The sequence below is a fragment of the Choloepus didactylus genome, chromosome 2, assembly GCF_015220235.1.
Source record: "Choloepus didactylus isolate mChoDid1 chromosome 2, mChoDid1.pri, whole genome shotgun sequence".
Lineage (NCBI taxonomy): Eukaryota > Metazoa > Chordata > Mammalia > Pilosa > Megalonychidae > Choloepus > Choloepus didactylus.
In genome coordinates, this window is record NC_051308.1 from 226,106,104 (window position 1) to 226,125,509 (window position 19,406).

The 19,406-nt window shown below is 47.2% G+C and overlaps 1 protein-coding gene and 1 long non-coding RNA gene across 3 annotated transcripts in view; one reads left to right on the forward strand and one right to left on the reverse strand.

The window, feature by feature from the left end:
- The window catches only part of MYOM3 (myomesin 3), a 54,617-nt gene extending 43,964 nt beyond the window's left edge, over positions 1-10,653 (forward strand). The window contains exons 29-36 of the mRNA XM_037828182.1: positions 3,991-4,078; positions 4,543-4,581; positions 4,860-4,968; positions 6,182-6,345; positions 6,536-6,572; positions 6,763-6,785; positions 8,445-8,500; positions 9,365-10,653. Of these exons, the coding sequence (XP_037684110.1) occupies positions 3,991-4,078; positions 4,543-4,581; positions 4,860-4,968; positions 6,182-6,345; positions 6,536-6,572; positions 6,763-6,785; positions 8,445-8,500; positions 9,365-9,628 (780 nt within the window). The 3' untranslated portion in view covers positions 9,629-10,653. The remainder of the gene's footprint in view (positions 1-3,990; positions 4,079-4,542; positions 4,582-4,859; positions 4,969-6,181; positions 6,346-6,535; positions 6,573-6,762; positions 6,786-8,444; positions 8,501-9,364) is intronic.
- The window catches only part of LOC119527782, a 74,958-nt gene that overhangs the window by 16,328 nt on the left and 39,224 nt on the right, over positions 1-19,406 (reverse strand). The window lies entirely within an intron of this gene.

The following is a 19,406-nucleotide window of genomic DNA, read 5'->3' on the forward strand; positions in this document are numbered from 1 at the left end:
TCATCCATCATCTATTGCTCTGTCTTCTGAACATATGAGAGCTAGCTGCACACACCCCTGATCAAACAATATAATTCACATATACATTTCCCATGAACAAGAACATTCTTTTATGCAATCCCATTAAGCGCAGCTAAGAAGTTCAAGAAATTCAACATTGATTCAAAGCTTACATTCTATATTTCCTTTTTTTTTTTTCTTATGTCCCAACTGTGTCCCTTTGAGCCTCCTCTCCTCCATCCTCAGATCCCATCCAGGATCATCCTTGGCATATAATTGTCATTATCTATTTAGACTGTCTTTTTTTTTTTTTCAATTGTGGAAACATATATACAGCCTAAATCTTCCCATTCCACTCCCTCCCTAGCATTCTATTAGTGGGATTACTCACATTTAGAATGTTGCAATGCCATCACCTTTCCACCATCCATTACTAGACATTTCCCTTCCCCCCCAACAGAAACCCTACACTCATTTCTTAACTCCCCATTGCCCCTTCCCCCACTTCTCGGAACCCATACTCTACTTTTCATCTCTATGGTCATATTCCCTGATACTTTCTTTGTGTTTATCATGGGGCTTAAATTTAACCTCTGTAACAATCTTGTTTTTCTTTGACGCCAACTTAACTTCAACGGGACACATAAACTATGTTCCTATACTCCTCCATTCCCCCACCTTTATGTAGTTCTTGTCAAAAATTACGTATTTTACATTGAGTCCAAAACCATTGATTTATCATTACAGTTTATGTATTTTAGATCCTGTAGGAAGTAAATAGCGCAGTCACAAATCAAAAATACAGTAGTATTGGTATTTATATTTACCCTGTGATCTTTACTGGAAATCTCTTAAATTTCTCTATATCTCTCTCTCCTTTCTTTCTTTCTCTGTCAGTAGGGCTCCCTTTAGTATCTGCGGTAGGGCAGGTCTTTTATTAGCAAAATCTCTCAGCATTTGTTTGTCTGTGAAAAATTTAAGCTCTCCCTCAAATTTGAAGGAGAGTTTTGCTGGATAAAGTATTCTTGGTTGGATATTTTTCTCTCTCAGAATTTTAAATATGTCATGCCACTGCCTTCTCGCCTCCATGGTGGCCACTGAGTAGTCACAACTTAGTCTTATGTTGTTTCCTTTGTATGTGGTGAATTGCTTTTCTCTTGCTGCTTTCAGAACTTGCTCCTTCTCTTCAGTATTTGACAGTCTGATCAGAATATGTCTTGGAGTGGGTTTATTTGGATTTATTCTATTTGGAGTTTGCTGGGCATTTATGCTTTGTGTATTTATATTGTGTAGAAGGTTTGGGAAGTTTTCCCCAACAATTTCTTGGAATACTCTTCCTAGACCTTTACCCTTCTCTTTCCCTTCTGGGACACCAATGAGTCTTAAATTTGGATGTTTTATTTTATCTATCATATCCCTGAGATCCATTTCAATTTTTTCAATTTTTTTCCCCATTCTTTCCTTTGTTCTTTCATTTTCCATTCTGTGGTCCTTGAGGACACTGAATCGTTCAACTTCCTCTAATCTTGTATTATGAGTATCCAGAGTCTTTTTAATTTGGCCAACAGTTTCTTTTATTTCCATAAGATCATCTATTTTTTTATTTACTCTTGCAATTTCTTCTTTATGCTCTTCTAGGGTCTTCTTTATGTCCTTTATATCCTGTGCCATGCACTCGTTGTTTGTTTTTAGTTCTTTGATTAACTGTGCCAAGTACTGTGTCTCTTCTGATCTTTTGATTTGGGTGTTTGGGTTTGGGTTCTCCATATTGTCTGGTTTTATCATATGCTTTAAAATTTTCTGTTTTTGGCTTCTTGGCATTTGCTTTACTTGATAGGGTTCTTTCAGGATATAAAAAATACCAATCTCGAATTTGTCAGATCTACAGCTTGGTGGCGTATACTTTCTCTAACTAACCAGCAGATGGCATCCGCGAGTCACCTATTCCCCTCAAGTCAGTTCTCCCCAACTTTGTCTTTGTGGTGTGTGGGGATCTGATTCTTGTGGGGTTCAATTGGTGCACTAAGTTTGGGTGTGTTGTTGGTGCTGTCCGCCCTGAATGTGGGGCGTGTGTCTGGGTGGTTAGGGAGGCAGGGCAGCTTAAATAATCAAACTTCCCAGGTGTTCCCAGAGATTTAAGGCTGTTGCAAGAGTCTAAGCCTTCATTTCAGTCTTGCCACAGATTGTCTCTGCCGCTGACCCACAAGTCCTTGGTATTGGCGTAGGGTCCCTGGGATTTCCGAGCGGATCCCCCTTCTCAGCCGTGCTCTTCCAGGACCTCTGCTGAGGGAAGGCTGTGCCACATCACACGTGCACGCTGGACCGCCAAGGAAGCCCTGGGCCACTGGGCCGTGCAGGGGCATTCCCAGCCTGTCATTTCAGAATGCAGACTTCCGGTTTCACCAAATGCACAGTCCCTGTGGATTTAGCAGACCTTGTCTAGCTGATGCATTGCTGGAACTCATGTTCTGGGTCACTTTCTGGCTTTTATCTAGTATTTTTCACAGAGGTGTTTTTTTGCCCCGTCTCACCTAGCTGCCATCTTAGGTTCTCTCTGCCACTGACTCTTAACGTGGCCTTGGGCTGGTCACTGCCCCTCTCGGACCACGGATTGAAATGAGCAGGTTGGAAGGCAGGCTCTCTTTAGGATTCCTTCCTGCCACAAGAGTCTAATGCAGGACAGGAAGGAACTTCAGGATCAGGCAGGTCTGGACAGGACAAAATAGGACCTGGAGCTCAATTCTCCCACCTGAGTCACCCCCACAACCTCTGTAGGAATGGGGCCTGGTTAAGAGAGAAACACAAAGGCTTGTTCTTAGTATGTTTCTCTCCTGCTGCTGGTTCCCCACCCCAGGTACAAAGGGGACTGCAACAAATGTGTGTTTGCTGAATAGGAAGGAAATAATGATTCTAGGGACTCCTCCTAAATCCTGGCCAGGACGATGCCAAATCAGCCTCTTCACCTCTGCATGAGCTCCTGACAAGGGCATGGCATCAAGCAGGTGCTTAATATTTACTGATGAATAGATGGATCTTGTCACAATCTTCCATCACCCCCCTGGTGCACAACTCACTGGCTTCCAATGAAACACTTCCCTTGGTCCTCACAGCATCCGTAGCATGCAGCAGGGCAAGGAGTAAACTGAGGCTTAGTGAAAAGACACAAGGCTAGAGAACAAAGTCAGAATCACTCCTATCACCCAGTCCTCGGTTTGGCTGGGCCTTTGGAGCCCTTGTTGGCCAGTGGGAGTGGATGAGTCAGGGGGTGGAACTTGGGAGGGGTGGAGGGAGGGATGTGGAGAGGCCTGTTAGGGTTCAGCCCCTCAATCCCCGGGATAAAAGCCTCCTCTGCCTTAGATCCTGCCTCAAAGCCCTCTACATGGAGATGGCTGGGTGGGAGGGTCCTTTGGAGGGGACAGGAAGGCACCATGTAAGGGGAGGTCACTTCTGACCTCTTGACCTTATTTTAAAAGCACAACCCAAGTTCTTGCTCTGCTGAATGTTGGTTCAGATTTCATTTAGAACTGGCAAGCCATGTGCCAGAAGGACTCCTTGCCCCAGACAAAAGAAGACACACTTCTTTCTGGGGAAATGCAGAGGGGCCCCTCCATCCAGGGGCCTCCAGGGCACAGAGAACCTCAGGTAGGGTGTGTGCCAGGATCAGAAAAGCCTGGAAGGGAAGTTCACTGTGCTGTGCTTGGAGCAGCTGGCTGTGAATCCAAATGCAGGGCACTGTTCCTGCCCTCAACTGTTCCCCATCCCATCCCCAGGCCCAGACAGGCCCTGAGCTAAGAATCAAAGTGTTCTGGAGCTGAAAGGAGCTTCCAAGACCATCCAGCCCAGATGGGGAAACTGAGGCCTGTGGACAAAAAGGGTAGTGACTGAGGTCAGAGAGTTAGGGGCAGGCCCAGGCGCCAGGCCTCATGAAACGCTGCCATCACGCCTTCTGGAACCCATACTGACACCACCATCTCTCATCCTTCTTTCTAGTTGTCCAAAGATTATGAGGGAGTTTACAGAGCAGTGGTTTCTGACAATCGAGGGGAGGACGACACCGTACTGGATCTTACTGGTGAAGGTAGGAGCTGGCGATATTAGGAACAGGCCAGCAGGGCCATGGGTGGGTCACACTGGAACAAGAGACCATGAAAGGCCCTTGGGGTAAAATGTAAGGGGTCCCCATGTCACTTGGGAAAGCTAAGGCGCAGAGAGGGTAAATGACTTGCCCAAGAATGCACAGCTATTCGGTGGCCGGGGCCTGGTCTGTATGACCTGGTGCCAGTGTTCTCTGAAATATACTAGACCCAACCTTCAGACTGGTCAGCTCAGCCTGCCAAGAAAGGGTCAGGTTGGCCAATTTTTCTTCCATCCATGGTGCCCGGGACCCACTCCCACCCCCAAGCCATGGGGCTCGTCCTGCAGAGCTCCCTGGGCCCCAAGAGCAACCTGTGAGCTGCACCAGCCTTTTCCAAGGATGTCCCCTCCCACTGACGGGGCCTGGGGGAGCCCTAAACCTGCTGACCATCCTCTGTCTCTCTCCAGTCCTGGATGCCATCTTCACAGAGCTGGGCAGGATGAGTGGTAAGCAAGCCCGCCTCTTTGTCCAGCCCTGCCCTGTGCCAAACATCCTCCAGAGGGATCAATAACCAGCCTTGGTTACCAGGGTGGTGGGGTGGGGGAATTAGCTCCCAACCTCAAAGACTGAGAGAGAAGCTCCTACCTGCTCACAACACTGCATTTTACCCCCACTGCACCCTCTGCACCACTCCCCACCCCCAAAGCAGAGGTGAGCAGGCTGGCCCCAAAAGTGCTGCCAAAATGGCCCTGGGAAGACTCACCCTTCTCCTCTGCCTCCCCAGCCCTCTCTGCTGCCCCACTGAAAATCCAGGGCACCGAGGAGGGAATTAGAATCTTCAGCAAAGTCAAGTACTACAATGTGGAGTACATGAAAACCACCTGGTTCCACAAGTAAGTCTGCCTGCCCTGCGTCCCTAGCCAGGCTGGGGGTGGGGGCACATCTGCCCAGAGAGGCTCCCCCATACCCAGTCCCTCCAACAGAGTACAGTCCCAAGAGGTTGAGGGGTCGAGGGTCATCCCCTGTCCTGCTATCCACAGAGGGAGTCAGAGATAGGGAACAGTGGTCAGAGGAGAAGGGCTTGCCCGGAACCTACAGGGAAAGTGGGAAGCCTAGTGGTAGGACCATTTTTCTGGAATATTCATAGACATAGCTGGATCATTGTGTCAGAGAAACATCTGAGAACAGGGGGAGGGAGGGAATGGAGGAATGAGGAAGAACTAGATTGTCAGTGGGGAGGTCGTGGTGCCCGGGGAGCCCTCTACAGCCTTAGCAAACTCAGGCATCCAAGCACCATGCTCAGGAAAAAGGTGCAGGCAGAAGGGACCTGTGAGACTGACAGCTAACTGAAGGCCAGGGTTTGAAGGCAGGCAGGTAAGGGGTCCACAGAAACCCAGGAACAGAAATTCAGCCAGCAGCTAAGTGGCCCCAGGTAGTTTGGGAACAGAAGTCTTTTCCAGAGTTTCTTATCATTTGCATGCCTCAACCTCGTGGAGCAGACATTACTGCACCCATTCTATGGAGAAGGATAGACTGACTTGATCGTGTTTGTCAAATGAGTGAGAGGCAAGGCCAGATTGAATTTCAGGCCAACAGAGCTTCCCAGCCAGAGCTTCTGAGCCCTGCAGCTTAGCCCCAGAGGTGACAGCTTCTGCAGCACAACACTGGGGACATGAGCTGGGGTGTTTCCAGGAAGGGAATTTAAGCAAGGAAGAAAAGGAGTTGATCTTTGTATGGCTTCCAAGGGCTAGGAGAGAGGGAAGAAACCCCAGGAGGGTTTAAGATGAGGAGAAGGAGAGGAGATGCCTCCCATGGGGAGGTGGTGGTCTCTGACCCTGGAGGTGGAGGACGTGTCACACGGCAGACTCAGCACCAGCACACGGTTGTGCACCACAAGATCTGATGAACAAATGAATGGATGGTTGAATGATAAACAAATGAGTGAATGGACAGTTATCCACTGTCTGAGAATAGTCACCACACCCGGCCCACGTAAGTAAAACAAAACCCCAGGAGAGGAGTTTGGGGCAGGGGGTGTGCCTGGACCAGCAGTGCCGAAGCTGAAGGGCTGAGCCAGGTTAACCCTTCCTTTGCCCCGGCACTCAGAGAGAGACGCCTGGAGAGTGGCGATCGGTTCAGGGCTGGCACCACCCTGGATGAGATCTGGCTCCACATCCTGGACCCCAAGGACTCGGACAGGGGAAAATACACCCTGGAAATAGCAGCTGGGAAGGAAGCCCGGCAGCTCTCAGCCGATCTCTCCGGGCAAGGTGAGTCCAGCCATCCGTCTGCAGAGAAACTTGTTTGAAAATCCCATGGTCTTTGCAGAACCCCCATCCAATTCTGTTGCTGCCCCACGAGAACCCTGGAATGGGAGGAGAACGTGGAGCAGTGGTCCAATGCTAAACCGCGTACCTGCGGGTCACTGACAGTCCCCCTCCCTCCCGTCCCTTCTTGCAGCCTTCGATGATGCCCTGGCTGAACACCAGAGACTGAAGTAAGTTGCCCTCTGTGTCTTTCCCTCCGTGCAGGTTATAGGCCCGGGGTGGGGGTGCAGGGATAAACGGTACACGGTACCCCTTCCAGGCCTGCTCCACCTTTCCCTCTTCTCCTCCTCACCCCCACCCGGGCAGGACTGTCCTTTAACACAGGGACCCTCACGCCTTTCCCATGTTTCTGCTTTTCAGAGCTGCGGCCATCATCGAGAAGAGTAAGTTCTCCGACCTTCCCGTTATCCTGGTTTCCAGGAGCTCAGGCCTCCTGGCAGGTTCCGGTACCCAATGGGGTCTGCTGGCGCCTCTAGCCTCTGGGAGAGGGGATCCCAGAGACCAAGGCAGGGCTGCACAAGGACCTACGGAAAGTCCGAGGATTAGCTGAGGTGGAGGGTGTGGAAGTGCCCAGCGCACCCTGGAGGCCGAGCATCAGCCACGTGGGTGGGACCAGAAAAGCAGAGGACAGAGGAAGGCGCTGGGCTGAAGCCAGTTCAGGCTGCCAGGACTTCGGAGCCTCGTCCCTAATCCAGGACACAGCCCCAAACCCAGATGCATCAGGCCTCTGAGCCGCCAGGCACTGGAGGCCACTCCGATAGGGCCTCCTTTCGCCAGTCCTAGACCATCCAGTTCCCCAGAGACGGGCCTTCCAGTGCCACCAACCCAGCAGCTGACAAGTAGGAATGTCCGTGAGGCAACGACTTCTGGCAGCTGAGCCAAGCAGCCCCTACGGCCTGGCCAGGAAGGGAACTGAAAGACTGAGAAACAGACAGGAGAATAAAAACACTACTAGCTTGGGACCACTCAAGGGGGTGGAATCCATCCTCCATGGCTTCACAGTCCCTGTGTGTCCCCACTTCACAGGAAGTACAGGCCTTGGGGTTCTAATTGTCACCTGAAAGGGAGCAATGAGGAGGTCTAAAGGGCAGGTCAGAAGCCCGTGCAGAGATGTCCACTTTGGTGAAAGGAGAACAGCCCGGGACCAGCCTCCACGGCTCCCTTGAATGGGTCACACAGCCAATCTAACCATCTACCCGGCAAGGTCATGCCTTCTGCTCCTGGAATGCCATGCCCCTGATGGGACGCCTCCTTGACCCTAGCAGAGGGGAGCTTCGTTTACCAACACATGGTTGCTGGGGCCTGTGGAATCAAGTCAAGCAGTGGGGGTGGTTTCACCCCAGCTGTGGAGGGCCCAGTGAAAATCCCTGGGGTGGTCCGTCCCTGGGGCCTTCCTCTCCACAGACAGGACCCTGCCCCACTTATGTCCATTGGACAGACATGGTCAGCTTCGGGCTCTCTGCTTCCTGATCCCTGGTATGGGTCTCTGCTCACCGCCCCCTTCTGTTCCCACAGCCTCAATTGCAGGATAAGGAATACAGTGGCTTTCCACGGAGTCATGTACAACTGGCTTCTCTTCCTGCCCACCCACACTGGCCACCAGATCCTTCCCTTGACCACAGACGGTGTCCCAAAAGGCTCTGTCCCACTTTTCCTGGCATCCACTACCCACCCCCCACACCCCCACCCCGCCCCCGCATCCCCCACCCCGGCTCCCTCCCTTAACAGCGTCATCTCACCCAGGTGTGTCCATTTTACCAGTTTCAGCCTCAGAGCCACCTTATGGACCTTCTTTCCCAATTCTTGAGGGAAGGGCACCTCACTCTCACCCCCAAGACCATCAATCATAGCAGTGACCTCGAGTCAATTACAGAAACACATTATGTCCCATATCTTCTATTTATGAAGGCAAGGAAATGTAAGAAATTCTAGAGATTTCCATCCAAACTAATCAAATAAACCTCAACTCTGTGGAAACCTGCTTCTGTGAAGCAGCCAGCAGGAAAGCATTCATTGCTGGGGTCTCTTTTTCCCCCTTCCAGATCGTGCCAAAGTCGTGAGGGGCCTGCCTGATGTGGCCACAATAATGGAAGATAAGGTACAGCCCTTTCTCAGCCCATAGCCTGCAGTCCACACTCGGGTTTTATCGCAACAATAATAGATAAAACAGTGTTGCGTGACGGGATTCACAAACCAGAGTGGCTGGTCGGCCAAAGGGTCTGGAGCCACCAGAGCTGGGACGAGTGACCAACCTCGTGGTGACCGCTGGGGTGGGCCTGGGGGTCTTTTCTGTTTCAAAACTTCAGTCTCCGCAACATTTCGACCGGATGATCCTAAGGGCTCTTCCTGAAGTTGTGCAAGTCTAGTGTTCTAGAAAATGACAGCTAGGTTTTTTATGGTGCTTATTTTGTGCCAACCACTATTCCATGTATGCTACATATCTTCACTAATACTTTATCATCTAGGCAACCACATGAAGTAGTGGGGAAGCTGAGTCCCAGAGAGGCTGAGGGAATTACCTAAGGAAGGGACAGGGCTCCAGAATCTGTGTGTTTAATCATTGGTTAACCATTTAACCATTAACCACTTCAGTGCTCTGCATGAGAGCTCTTTCAAGAATTTCCAAACTCAATTCAAAGAATTTCTGTTTTAAAGCAATCTTACCTTATTTGCACAGTAAAACCATAAAGGCCTGCTGGCAACTCTGTGACAAATAATTGTTAGAGAAACAATGGCTCTGAAATTCCAGCTTGTAAGAATTTTGGTTGAAAGGAATGAGGTTAAATTAAAATATCTCTCTTCCCTTTAATATTATCATTTCAAGGGTTAAAATAAAAGCCCATGTAATGAACTGATCACGAGGAACAACCTGTCCCGAGAACTTCCTGGGGGAGTGAAGGTGAATGCCAAAGATGATTACATGATGTGAAATTGAGTGATCTTGTCCTGTCCTTTGAAACAGACCCTGTGCCTGACCTGCATCATCTCGGGTGACCCCACCCCTGAAATTACTTGGCTGAAGAACGACCAGCCTGTCACCTTCCTTGACCGCTACCGCATGGAGGTGAGGGGGATGGAGGTCACCATCACCATCAACAGGGTCAGCAGTGAGGACAGCGGGCGCTATGGCGTCTTCGTCAAGAACAAGTATGGCTCCGAGACGGGCCAGGTCACCATCAGCGTGTTCAAGCACGGGGAGGAGCCTAAGGAGCTAAAGAAGATGTAACCCAGCGTGTGCAGGCACAGCCTGGGGTCTAGTCTGCATGGACCAGTAGGGTCAACCGGTGGGACACATCCTGGGGTAGGGCAGAGGGGAGAAGGGACAAGGTGGAGCCCAGGACATGGGGGCAGGGCTGGAGCAGACACACCAAACTTTGAAAACAAAGACCTTTCTAGGGTCATAAGAAGCCTCCGGGATAGTAGAGCACTGGTCTTGGAGAGGGAGACCCAGAAACAAATCTCAGTTCACCTCTAAACTCTCCATGAGCCTTGGCTTTCTCATCTATCAAATGGGAATTCCTACTTTTAGGGATCGTTTGTGAAAACCCCTCATAAACCATACACCAGTGGCTCTCAATAGGAGGCAATTTTGTCCCTCAGAGGATGTCTGGCAATGTCTAAATTTTTAGTTGTCACAACTGGGGGATTCTACTGGCACCTAGTGGGCAGAGGCCAGGGATGTGCTAAGCATCCTACAGTGCTGTGGACAGCCCCTTTCAACAAAGAATTATTTGGCCCCATATATCAACAGGGCTGAAATTGAGAAACCCTGCCGTACACTATGTCACAATAGTCCTCTTTTAGGATGCTATATTTTCAGTTCTCTTAAGTTCAATAAACATTCATTTAAAGTCTAGCATGCACCAGGGAACACAAAGATAAATAATACTCAGGTCTTGCCCTTAAGGAGACCACAGTCCAGTAGGAGAGAAAGACCCAAGTGCAAATAACTCCAGGACAAGGCAGAATATGATAAGGATTATAAAGCAGGTCCGAATAAAGTGCAACCAGAGATCAAAAGAGGAAGACACTCATCTCAGCTGAGGGAGGTGGGGCTTCAAAACACCTTCACAAAAGGGTAGAATCGGTGTTGGACCCTGCAAAATGAGTCTGACTTGGTGGCATTGAGAGAGGGACATTATGGGAGCAGAGTATGGTGTGAACAAAAGTGAGGAGGTAGGGCAAGCTGTGTGGGCAGACTTGGATGCCAGGCTAGAGAGAGTTGGAAACCTTTTAGGACTTCTTCCAGGGTAGGGCCTCTGCTTGGCAGGACAAATACTAGTTGCCCTTCACTGATGGATCACAATGCAGAACTGGGTTCCAATTTCTTCCCTTTTTTAATTTTTTTTTTTTTTTTTGATTATAAAAATTAAGATGTTTGTTGTAAAATTTTGGAAAACTGGAAATTATAAAGCAGAAAATAAAAATCATCTATACTCACAACACCAGGAGGTAACGCTCGCCTCTGGTTTCTGAATTGACTTCTGAACTTAAGGATAAAATAATCACCCCTACCCCTACCACCTCGGTACACATTAAGGCATTATGGGTAATTTAAATCCCCAGGGGCTCATGTTCTGGGCTATGCGATCTGTCGGGGCTGGTTCAATGAGGACGTTGCTGAGGGGGTAATAACTGTGCCCTGAGTGAGAACGAGTTTGGAGAAATCATGCAGGTCTTGGAGGCAAACATATCTGGGCTTGAAGCACCCTCTGTCACATACTCATTGTGTGATCTTGGATAACTCTTTTCCTTTCTCTGTGCCTCGGTTTCCCACCTGTAAAACAAGGAGCCAAAAGAAAATTCTTGAGGGCCCTTCCAACTGTCACTAAGATATTTAGCACTTCCCAGAACTCGAGTCTCCTTTGCTTTTTTTCTCTTCCTATGAAAATGTGGTGAAGAAAAAGACTCCATCCTACCTCATCCATCCACTCTCACACTTGGAATCTCTGAGGAGAAACCTGGCTTCTATAACGAGTCAATGGAAAATGTCACAAATTCCAATGAAACTGGCAAGCCCCCTAGCCACACACTTTTTCCTTAAAATGGTAATAGCCTTACATGTATCCTTCATCGTCACACAAAGTGCCTTCCTCCTCCTACCTCACGTGACCCTCACCACACACAGAGAGGTAGGCAGGGATCATGACGACGACAGTAAATCGTGTGAGCACAGCACCTGAAAGGTTATGAAACGTTCTCATAACTCAGAGCCCATCAGAGCAAATGGGACAGAAAAACTAGCCGCAAATTTTACAGATACGGCAGCCGGGAACCCTCAAGGTCGATGGCAGTCAGGGCAAGAACCTGAGTTCCCAGGTGCTGGTTCAGAAGATGTTCCTCTCTGCCACGATTGCTGCCCCTGAGCAAGGCAGAGGGGGTAAATGGAGGCCAGAGACAGGGGGGAACAGTGCCTCGGTTTTCAATCAACACTTGAGAATGGCCAGAGTAACGAGAGTGATGTGTGAATGGAGGTGGCTTCTTGACCCCATTCTCCAGGAAGATAAAATTTTCATCACTTTTTTTTCTGGGACACCTTTTTGTCATGAGTCCTTCCCTGAGAAGCAGCTCTCCTTCCTGTTGGCCCTGAAGGGACGTGGTGTGAGCGCCCCCTGTTGGTGGGGGTGGGTTTGCACGCTAAGAAGCTGGGAGCAGTGCATCTTGCAGCTGGGGTGTCATGAGCTGCATGACTCGATGACAAGCCTGTTTGGAAGCAGGAGCTGGTCCCTGCTCTGCTGCCTGTTGTCAGTGTCTCTCTGTCCAATCTCCTTGGAGAGAGTCTCTCAGGAAGGCATCCTCGAACAGCTTTCTAAGGACCAGAATCCCCACCACCCTCATTTACTCTGCTCTCTTCTCCCTGTTCCCACCTCACAGAGTCCAGGCTTGGCTGGTTTTTCCATTAGGGTCCTACTTAGGAGATGCAGACAGGGTGGGTCCTGGGGTGGGACAGTGGTGATGGAAGTCACTGAGACCTTTCATTGTCATCTTTCTTGGCTCTTCCCACTAATCCCAATGAAACATCAAGTACTGCTGGGGCTGATGGTGGGGTTGAGGGGATAGACCTTGCTAAAGGATGTGAAGCAACAGCCTCCCCATGGGGTGTTTTCCATCTTCATCCATTCTGTATTTCTTGAGCCCAGGGCAGGTGGTGGTGTCTCACCATCATCCAACGACACCAGTCTTCCACAGCCTCACCTCATTCACACTCTACAGCCTGAACCACTGGCCTTACTCTCTCCTTTCTGACCTGTTCACAATGGACTCCACTCCTGTCCCCTGCCTGGTTTACTCCTTCCAGCATCCTGTTTGCTGGGCTCCTCTATTTCACTCTTAGCTTCAATTCTCACTTGCTCCTTGTATTATTCTTTTTTTGGCTAATTCTGGGAAACATCTCAGTTGGTCCAGCTTGGTCCCTGGAACCCTCCATGAGACACCAAAAGTCAGGAACTTTGCCTCCCTTCTCCGGTGGAACGCATCAGCAAGCACACAATCCCAGCATCCTCCAGGAACCCTCCGCTGATTCCCAGCACCCTGAGAAAGTGCAGGCAGGATGTGCAGGTTGAAGGAAGGACAGCCAGCTAGTAGGGCTCCCCCTTTACCACGCCACCTGCCACCCCGCCCCCATACCTATATGCCACCTTCCACATACCAACCTCAGGTGCAATCCTTGGCCCAAAGCCCTAACAAGGAAGAACATAAGGGACAAGAACCCTGGTGGGAAATGACTGACCTGTGTAATAATTAACCCCTATCCTCCCAGCCTCCACCATGGCTTTACTCAGGTTCTTTCAATACTTAAAAATTTCCAAATAGCTTGAAGTAATTTGGGTGACATTTTGATGCCAAAAATAGGTTGGGACGCAACATGTCCCAGATGTCTCTAGCTAGGGGAAGCCAGATATTTGATATTTCAGCATGTGAGAAAAGTATAAATCCTGAGGCTGGAGGAATTTCAGCAGAACAGTGCCCTGGGCTCTCAGCAAAACAAATTGCACAGTGTCTGAGGAATGCGCCCCTCCCCCCGGGCTTCCCAGAAATCCACAGGGCCCCTGGGCAGCTTTTCACGTCATGGCTTCCTGGATGAGCAGAGCTAAAGAAGAGAAACAAGGCCACACAAAAGCCTTTTCAGTCCAACCCTAGAAATGTTCATGGTGAAATGAGTCCTTGGGTTTGCTTTAAGGTACTCAAGTTAAAAAAAAAAAAGTGGGAGCAGAGGAGATAAGTGGTAAAGTTAGCAAAAGATTGATAATTTTTTGAAGCCAGGTGATGGGTACATGGGAATTCAGACTCCCATTTTCTCTACTTTTAGTAAATGTTTGAAAATTTTCAAAATTACACTTTCTGAAAAGAAAGAAAGACAAGACCATAGGAGGCTAATCTGCAGTTGTCTTTTCATCTGGAGTTATATTAGTTATTTGTGTCTGGCAATTAGTCAAAGACATTAGATACAGCAAGTGAGCACAGAGTTCCTCACTTGCAGGCAATTTATACAGCCTGTTCTTTTTCAACTGCACTCATTAAAACTAATGGCAACATAGATTCTTTACAAGAAAGAATTACCAAATGGTGGCTGTACTTTAAAAACACACACACACACACACACACATCCAAATGATTCATCGGCTGGCTGTGCATTCTTCATTCAACACAAACTTTATTGAATTGACTAAGTGGCAGGAACATATAAAGGTGAAGTCTAGTGGTGTAATCTGAGGTCCAGCTTTGTAATTCCTTGATTAGGTTATTTAAACTTTCTGTGTCTTGTCCATAAAAGGAGGACTACTGTGGGAATGAGATGAGAGGATGCTTGGCCATGTCTGGCCCAGTGTCTGATAACGGCAGGAACTAAACAATGATACATTTCCCCACCCACCCATCCCCTGGAATCACAGTCCACTGGATCCAGCGCCCACAGAGTTCAACAGCTCCTTCTGCACACTTCTCACTGATGACAGTACGAACGTTTTCAGACACGGGAACACACAACCTTACAAGGGATGTTTCAAGTCGTGTCTATTTTTTCAATTACAGAAATTATAAATGCCTGTGGTAGAAAAATTGGACAAGACAGAAAAGTAAAAACACCCACCAACCAAAAATAAGCACTTGTGGAAGACACTGTTTATTAACCAACCTAATGGCTATTTCTACCCTTTCCTCATTCCCACCTCCACTATAGAGACTGAGAAGCTAAATACTAACTTTCCCAGGCTTCTAGTGGCTGTGCGTGGCCATGTGACATGGTTCTGGTCAAAGAGACCTAAGCAGAAATCTGCTGGGGCATCTTAGAAAGTTCTTGATGGTCCTAATCAAAGAGATGGACACTGCAGGCACCTGGCTTTCTCCTTCCTGCCTCAAATGAGGACATGATGCCTAGAGCTTGGGCAGCCGTTCTGTGACCAGGAAAAAATGAGAATTGCAAAGACGCCAGTGCTAACACCATCAAGCTGCTGGAGCCAGGCCCTCAGCCACCCACCTCCGGACTACTTAGGGGAGAAAAATAAACCCTTCTGCCTTTATTCCTTGGAGCTGAAAGCATTCCCAATTCACATACCACTTAAGATTTTTGGTGTGTTTCCTGCTAGCCTTACAGAGTTGAGAAATCCTACCTATAATTTTAGACTCTGGGTTTTTCATGTGCCATTAAATCGTAAGAATTTTCTCACATCCCCAACAAGCATTCCCAAACCCCATATTAGTGTTTGTCTATCATGTAATTATGTACCATTTCCATATTGCTAGAAATGTAGATCATCTCCAATTTTTCGCTATTATAAATCAAACGGGGATGAACACGCTTGTGTATAAATCTTTGACTGCATCTGTTTAGGGTAGATTCCAGAAAGGAAGTTACTAGGTCAAAGAGCATGAATTGCTAGCTTTGAAGGCTCATAAAGGCTATTCTGGTATTTAGGACTAAGCAGATTAGCTGCATATCAAGAGTGGAAGCCAGCAACCTGTGACGATACCCTGGGCCTTCCCCTCAGGGACGCAGGTTGGAAATGAGCATGTTATCGAGTGGTTCCTTCCCTCCAAGAGCACTGCCAGGCACCAGCACCACATGATGAACAAAAGAGACATGGTCCTTGACCACATGGAGATGCCCTTTATCAGATCCACCCAGCAAGATGGTGGCTGGCTTTCCTGGGACCACAGGCAACTGATGAAAGGACAGCTCACTTTTTAAAGTTATAAAGCACAAGACCAAATGAGAAAACCATTTTTGAGCTACATGGCAAATATAAGGTTGACATACTTAACATACAACCATAATCGAGTCATATTGTGACTGGCATGCAAACATTACAAATGATCTTGTAAAAAACTACTTAGACACATAGAAAGATGCTGAGGACAGGTTTTAAAAATCAAAAAGCAGGTTTCAAACAGTGTGGTAGTTTGAAGCTGTACTGTACCCCAGAAAAGATCATGTTCTTTTTTTTTTTTTTTTTTAATCATCATTTTATTGAGATATATTCACATACCACGCAGTCATACAAAACAAATTGTACTTTCGATTGTTTACAGTACCATTACATAGTTGTACATTCATCACCTAAATCAATCCCTGACACCTTCATTAGCACACACACAAAAATAACAAGAATAATAATTAGAGTGAAAAAGAGCAATTGAAGTAAAAAAGAACACTGGGTACCTTTGTCTGTTTGTTTGCTTTCCCTACTTTTCTACACATCCATCCATAAACTAGACAAAGTGGAGTTTGGTCCTTATGGCATTCCCAATCCCACTGTCACCCCTCATAAGCTACATTTTTATACAACTGTCTTCGAGATTCATGGGTTCTGGGTTGTAGTTTAATAGTTTCAGGTATCCACCACCAGCTACCCCAATTCTTTAGAACCTAAAAAAGGTTGTCTAAAGTGTGCGTAAGAGTGCCCACCAGAGTGATCTCTCGGCTCCTTTTGGAATCTCTCTGCCACTGAAGCTTATTTCATTTCCTTTCACATCCCCCTTTTGGTCAAGAAGATGTTCTCCATCCCACGATGCCGGGTCTACATTCCTCCCTGGGAGTCATATTCCACGTTGCCAGGGAGATTCACTTCCCTGGGTGTCTGATCCCACGTAGGGGGGAGGGCAGTGATTTCACCTTTCAAGTTGGCTTAGCCAGAGAGAGAGGGCCACATCTGAGCAACAAAGAGGCATTCAGGAGGAGACTCTTAGGCACAAATACAGGGAGGCCTAGCCTCTCCTTTGCAGCAACCGTCTTCCCAAGGGTAAAACTTAGATCATGTTCTTTTGATCCATTCCTGTGGGTGTAGACCTATGGTGGGTGGGATCTTTTGATTAGGTTATTTCAATTGAGATGTGACCCACCTCATTCAAGGTGGGTCTTAATCCTCTTACTGGAGTTTTTTTTGAGGGGATCAAAAAGACAGAAAAAGCCCAGAGAAGTTAAAAGAGACAGAAGCTGAGAAAAAGAAACACAGAGAGAAGCTAAGATGCTGAAAGCAACGAAACCTGGAAGCAAAGGAGCACCAGATGCTGGCCATGTGCCTTCCCACGTGACAGAGGTGTCCCGGATGCCAGCAGCCTGTCTTCAGAGTCCGGGTATCGACCTGCCAATGCCTTGAGTTGGACATTTTCACGGCCTAAGAACTGTAAATTGTAAGTTAATAAATCCCCATTCTAAAAGCCAACCCATTTTTTGTATATTGTATTTCGTCAGCTTTAGCAAGCCAAAACAATATATACAATGTGATCCTATTTTTGTAAAATAAAAATTATATATGTATTTAGAAGACTGGAAGAATATGCACCAAAATGTTAACCATGAATTCTCAAGGTGGTACCTGGGTGGGTGATCACTCTGGCACTTGCCAATTGAGATCACAGACAAGGAACGAAAATCAGACCAAAGCAACGAGTCCCCTGTGATTTGTTAACTGGTTCTGACAGCCCCTCCCAAAGCACAGTGGTCATTTCTGTCCCCCCGAATGTGTCACTCCCACATGTTCCTGCCCTGCCTTGAACTTCACCTCCCTTTTCTTTCCTCAATTACCAGTCCCTCACTTTGCTATTCATTCCAAACATACCACCCAGATACTGCCCTATTCCTCCAGCCAGAGGTCCAGCCTGAATTTAATTGCCCTTTCTGTACCTGGACACACAAAAAAACAAAGAGAAAACAGAGACTTCAGAAGCGTGATGAAGAAGTAGAATTTTAAAACATAACATTCTGAAAGATCTTTTTTAAAATTGCTGTTAGAGCCTCTGAGTGTTTTACCGTCATTATTCTAATCTGAGGAACAACTTCAATTACAACTTTAAAAATTAATCTGTAAAAGAAAATCAGCACATTGAATAAGTATTTGTATAATTATTTCCATATTCATACTTACAACAAAAAAGTATTTTAGAACTGTAATGTTAATTACCTCTTGGGTGGGATTTTGAGTGATTTTTATTTTCCTCATGATTTTCCAAATTTTCCAAATTTTTGGATAATTTTATTACCAAAAATAATAATATGTGTAGCATTGTTGTTAAGAGTGTGGGCTTTGGAGTCAGACAGATGGGTTTAAATTCCAGTTCTGTCAACTTGAAAAACTTATTTAACCTCTCAAAGCCTCAAGGTTCTTCTCTGCAAAATGGGAATAATAATATTTGCAATTTCTAGTGCTGTGGTGAGCATTAAATGAAATAATATGGGTAAATTGCTTAGCTCAGGACCTGCCACCAGAACATCTGCAATCAACATAAGCAATGATGATGATGATGGAGGAGGAGATAGAGAATGGCTTCCAGAATGTTCTTTAAACCCTTACAAAAGTCGTTATTTTAAAACATTTAGCAAGGTCTAACCTCACAGTGCTAGAACCACGGTGTCAGCCAAGCCCCTGGTTACTTTTGGAACATCGAATCCTATGTGGCAGGAATTCCCTGTCAGTGTACTTAGGCTTCCTGCCTACAAAGAGTCCTGACACCAGGTTCAAGATATAAACTCAGTGAACAGAAAATTATATATGAATGTTCATTCTGCATGTGGAAACAGAAAGTCCCTCCAATCCCAACTTCCCACTCATGCTCACTAAATGCCTAGAGCTCCCAGATGTGTGTCCTTCTTCAGGCTCTTTGAGACCTACAAAGCAATTCTCCAACTCTTGGTGAAACCCTAGGCTGGTCCTCACTGCTTTAGTTTCCCCAAGGCAACAGTTCACCATTAACCCACCACAATTTGAAGGTGGAGGGGACCTTCTCCAGCCTTCTCGGTTCCTTACCATTTCTTCTCCCCACAACCTTCTCCTTCAAGAGAGACAGTCCTGTCAGCTGAAAGCAACAAACACCATGGTGAGATTTCCCTCTGACTAGCGCTCCCTCCTGATGTGGGCCCATTTTCTCTTTCCAAAAGGAGGTATGAGAAAACAAATTCTTCCAGACAACTACAATATTGATAAGGTATTTGAAGAGCTTAGCTTCTTTGCTATTCACCAACAACCCAGGAATCACACTCCCTCTTTTGGCAGACTGAGCGCATGCATTGCCTCCTCTCCCTTCTAAGATCGTATTAGAATGACAGTAAAGTACTTTAAAAGGCAAAAACTTGTTAACAACAAAGAGAGTGGGAGGTCAGAGTCAGCAGTCAAGAGCCTTCAACATATTTTTGGAAAGTGGAAAGTGGATGCAAGAGTGTTGAACGAAGAGGAAGATAGAGTAAGCTCAGGTCCCATATAAGCTTGGAGAGGGCTGCAGCCGAGGAGGGAGCTGCCCTGCCCAGAAGAACGCCCAGCACGCTCCAAACTAAAAGGCAGCAAAGATGACTGAGAGGGAAGAAACACTGAAGACAGGGGGTTAATTAAGATCTACATGTAGAACCTCCAACTCCCCTCCCCTATCACACACACACAAGCACACACACACACACAGAGTACATATTCCCCTTTCCCCCACTTACACAGGCAAAATGGCCTGGAGCTTGGCACTTATCCTCCCAGGAAAAAAAAAAATCAAATGATTCTTTTCTAAAGAAATTGAACATTCCA